Raw genomic sequence first — 4,695 nt, forward strand, 5'->3', positions numbered from 1 at the left:
TTCCTGCCCCAAAATAGCCCTGCCTTGTCATGCAAGCATCCAGCTGCCCCAATTCAAAGCCAACAGCCTTGTTGAAAGTTTTTATTTTACTTCTCCTGAAAAGCTTTAGCTGCTTCCCCTGATCGGGAAGCTGTCAGCTATGCTGCCATAAGGGTTGGGGGCAGTGTGTTCCCTCTAAGCTGAGTTAGTGTGAGCTAGCTCACATTTTTTTAGCCCCCGGCTCACACCTTTTTGTCTTCGCTCAGGAAGGAGGGCTCCAGAGCAAACTAATTGATGCAGCAGCCAAATCACTAGCTCACAACTTTAATGCCAGTGGCTCACAAAGTAGGATTTTTGCTCACAAGACTCCACAGCTTAGAGGGAACATTGGTTGGGGGTGGGGTATTCGCTGGCCTGTGTAACAAGTCCGCTGCATTCCTTCTTGGCTTCTGTAATGCTTGCTTATCTATGCCCTTGCAGGTGGTGTGTAGTGTCTGGGATTCAGGGGAGCCGTGGGAGCGCTTTCGGTTCCCAGCTTCGGCCCTAACGGCCTGGGGCTCCTTCTCCCGCGTGCGGGAATGTGGCCAATTGGCCTAAGGAGGGTGTGTGTGTGAATACGAATACCCTATATCCCATTATGCTTGTAGGGGCGATGCCATTCCTAACCGCGACTTTGTTAATGCATCTATAGCTCTGCAATAAAGTATAACCTTTCTGATAAGCGTGTACTCAGTCGTTGGCTGTGGAACCTGACATTAGCCCCAAAGGTTCACTTTGGGTTGGTTCTAACTGTTAGGCCGCACACTGAGAACCATTGTGTTTTGCGTCGCCAGGTCTCTCCGCAACCTGTTCGTTTCCCTGCTGGCTCCTAAAGGGCTGGTGGGGGGAAGGAGGGATTGGTTGTATGAACTGGCACTGCACCGGTGCGCTGATATCACTTCAGCCCAAACGGGAAGTGAGATCATGGATGCTTTAGGATCTGCAAAAACTCTATGGTTTCACCAGTGTGGTGAGCTAGGGCGGTGTAGAGGTTAGAGGGTTGGACTAGGATCTGGGAGACTCCAGGTTTGAGTCCCCGCTCTGCCATGGAAACGCATTGGGTAAGGGTGCCATTCCCCAGTTGGGAGTGGGGGATCCCCCAGTTTGGACCCAGTGCTATCAGAAAGCACGGGGAAAGGGCCGCGGGGCACACCCCTCTGCTGGGGAAGTACCCTCCCCCCAAACAGCATGCCTACCTCACCCGGAAGTGACATAGGCACGTTGGTGACATTGGGGGGCAACCAGGGGTCGTTTCGTAGAAAAAGAGCTAGGGGAAGTCATTAGCATAATTCATTAGCCTATGCCACACCCCCTGACATCACCGGAAGTGTGTCATAAGGCCACACACCCCGCCCCCAATGGTCCCAGCCGCCGCCGCCGGCCTTGCAGCTCCACTGCCGAGCCCCATGAGAGGCCCGGCGGTGGACCTGCAAGGCCAGCGGGAGTGCAAGGAAGCCCCGCATAGGCCCTCCCTGGCCCCAGGCAGGCAGGGGTGGGGAGAGGCAGGGAGGAAGCAACTTACCCTCCCTCTTCTCCTGCCTCCTCCTGGCTGAATGAGGGCTGGAAGCGGGGCGCCGGAAGCAGGGGGCAGGGCTTCGTCATGTGCCCCGCCCCCCGTACCTCACCCGGGGGAACTGCGATCCCCCGCGATCCCCCCCGAAATGACCTCTGGGGGCAACACTCTGGTTGGGGGCAAAACTCTATGGTAGAATTAGCTTCAAACCATAGAGTTTTGCCCAAAAACCAGAGCATGGCCTCCCCCCCGATGTCACCAATGTGCACATGTCAGTTCTGGGTGATGTAGGCATATCACGCCTGACATCTCCATTGTGTGTACATCACCCAGAGGGGATGTAGGCATGTTGTGCTTCTTCCCTCCCCTCTGCCAGAGCTTTCGAGTAAATCCCCTGCTGGCTTCTCAGCCAGACCTGGCAACCTGATCGTTCGCTGACTTTGGGCCAGTCACCTGCTCTCAGCCTAACGTATCTCACAGGGTGGTTGTGAGGATAAAATGGAGAAGAGGAGAATGATGTAAGCTGCTTTGGGTCCCCCTTGGGGGAAAGGTGGAGTACTAAAGTAATGAATAAATGAAAAAATAAATTAAATAACCACAGGGCTGGCACCAAAACTGGCAGCCCTGTGTTACGCTTTCCTCTCCCTACAGAACATGTAAGACTAGAGGAAGACGATAGGAGCAGGGTGACAATTCTTGGAGTCAGGGCTTCTGCTTAGGCCTCAGGCAGAGGAAAGAGGCGTAAACGCCAGCCAACTATCTTCTCTTTCGCTGCTTCCAGGTGTCTCGCTAGGAAGTCCTCCCAGCCTGCCTGCCTGAAAAGTTGCCTCCCAGCCAACACCAGTTTCCTGTTTCCTTCCCAACTAACATCCACTTCCTCTTTTCCTCCCTCGGCAACGCCTGTCTCTTGCCCAGCCAGCACCCACTTCCTGTTCCCTCTCTTACCAGTGCCTGTTCCCTCTTTCCTAGACAATGCTTCCTTCCTTCCTACCTTCCTTCCTACTCAACAGTCACTTCCTGTTTCCTTCCTGGTGAATGCCCACTTCCTGTTTCGTCCCCGATCCTCTGTTGCTGTTTGTTCCCATGATACTTGTGTACTTCTGTTGCCTAGCAATGGGCCTCATACTCTCTCTGGGCTGTGAGGCCATCTCTTCACAATAATTTGACATGGTATCAGCACATTGCTAACCCTAATCCACATCTTTGCCCGTTAACAGCCAGTGATGTGGGACAAGGGTGGCGTAATCCACAACATGACAACACAGGGGGGGGGGGGGTATATTATCCTGTAAACATGGGGATAAATTATCCTCTTCCAGGGGAAATGGTGAGAACTTTTCTGTGGCTGCCCAGGGTACTTTAGTTCCATCTGAGGCAAAATTTTATGGCAACTCTGTTCACGAGTCCTATCAGGCGCATTCAGTGCATGAAGGGTTTCTTCTCTTACCCCAGATTTGACATCAATTCTGCCATTCAGACACACAAATCTAAATCTCCCCAAGGAGTATTCCTCTGACCCCAGAAGGTCCAAGCTTTGTTTGGGCCCACAAAACTATATAAACCAGAGCGAACTGCTTCACACAGAGAATCCCCCTATGCGTCCACGTCCCCCCCCCCATGTATTGTGAGCCTCACCGTTGCAGCGATACTGCAGGTTTGACCATATGATGTTTTCCTGGGAGAAGCAGAACACTCCCAAGCGGCCTCCTCGCATTGTCGTGTCGATGACGACGCCCGAATCGGCCACCAGCTGGGGTCCCTCGTACAGTAGCACCCTGTGGAGGGAGACAGAGAACAAGGAAGACTGGAAGTGAGGAAATATGGTTGAATGGAACAAGCAGGCGACAGTGGCTGGGATTTTTATTGCTAGCTGGCAAGAAAAATCCTTGGGTGGGCTACTCCATGGGCATGCTTTTAGGGAAGCTGCCTTGGAGGCAATATCTGCTGGCGTGCCAACCTGTGTGCATGTTACGTCCTGTCAAGTTGGTTCCAACTTATGGTGGCCCTATCAAGGGTGGCAGACTCCGGGATGGGAAATCCAGGAGATTTGGGGGTGGAGCCTAGAGAGGGTGGGGTTTGCGGAGGGGCCTCAGCAGGGTATAACTGCCATAGAGTCCGCCCTCCAAAGCGGCCACTTCCTCCAGGGGAACTGACTAGGGTTGCCAGGTCTGGGTTGGAAAATACCTGCAGTCTTTGGGGGTGGAGCCAGGAGAGGGTGGGGTTTGGGGAGGGGAGGGGCCTCAGCATGGTACAGTGCCACAGAGCCCACCCTCCAGAGCAGCCATTTTCTCCAGGGGAGCTGATCTCTGTCAGCTGGAGATCAGTTGTAAAAGCGGGAGATCCCCAGGCCCCACCTGGAGGCTGGCAGCCCTAGAACTGACCTCTGTCGTCTGGAGATAAGCTGTGATTCCAGATCTCCAGGCCCCTCCTGGAGGCTGGCGACCCTCCTTTCACCAATGATCCCACACAGACATTATCCTAAAGCGGTTACCCACTGTACGGTTGCCAATCTCCAGGTGGGGCAATGGAGATCTCCTGTTATTACCATTGATCTCCAAACTACAGGGATCGGTTCCCCTGCAGAAAATGGCTGCTTCGGAGGGTGGACTCGGAGTCATTGTACCCCCCCCTCCCCAGACTCCACCCACCAAAAAAACCCCAGTTATTCCCCAATCCAGGGCGGGTAGCCCTAAAACCCAGGGAACTCCCTACACCTCACAGGATCGTGAGAGGATACTCTTAAAGGGTTGTTTCAAGTCCCGCAGAAGCGTCCTGCCTCCTTTGGCTGGGTACAGACAGCCACAGAGATCTGGGAAAAGTAGTCGCCATCCCAGTCAAGCGAAAAGTGCAAAAGGAGTTTTTTTTGGGGGGGATTGAAGAGATGGAGCCAACATTTTTTCTCATGGTCATGCCGAGGAGGAGGAGAAGTTCCCAGGCCCTGAGCCCACGCCTCCCTCTCTGCCCCCTTCTGCTTCCCCCCCCCACCTCCCCTCCATTGTTCGGCCGCTTTGCATTTTAAAAGGGCCTGTGGTAGGCCGAAGCATTCCACCGGGCCTTGGGTTGCCATGGGGATGAGGACAATGGGCCTTGGGGCCCAACAAGTGAATGGTTCTTAGGGAAGGGAAATGGGTGGTGATGCTGGGGGGGGGGGGGAAGAGACAAGG

At 54.2% G+C, this 4,695-nt stretch overlaps 1 protein-coding gene across 1 annotated transcript in view; it reads right to left on the bottom strand.

Annotated features, from left to right (window-relative positions):
* Positions 1 to 4,695, bottom strand: part of THBS3 (thrombospondin 3) — a 66,860-nt gene that overhangs the window by 2,924 nt on the left and 59,241 nt on the right. Inside the window, exon 22 of the mRNA XM_015419109.1 lies at positions 3,167 to 3,306. Within this exon, the coding sequence (XP_015274595.1) occupies positions 3,167 to 3,306 (140 nt within the window). The remainder of the gene's footprint in view (positions 1 to 3,166; positions 3,307 to 4,695) is intronic.

This window comes from Gekko japonicus, unplaced genomic scaffold (genome assembly GCF_001447785.1).
Source record: "Gekko japonicus isolate JY-2015 unplaced genomic scaffold, Gekko_japonicus_V1.1 scaffold25, whole genome shotgun sequence".
Lineage (NCBI taxonomy): Eukaryota > Metazoa > Chordata > Lepidosauria > Squamata > Gekkonidae > Gekko > Gekko japonicus.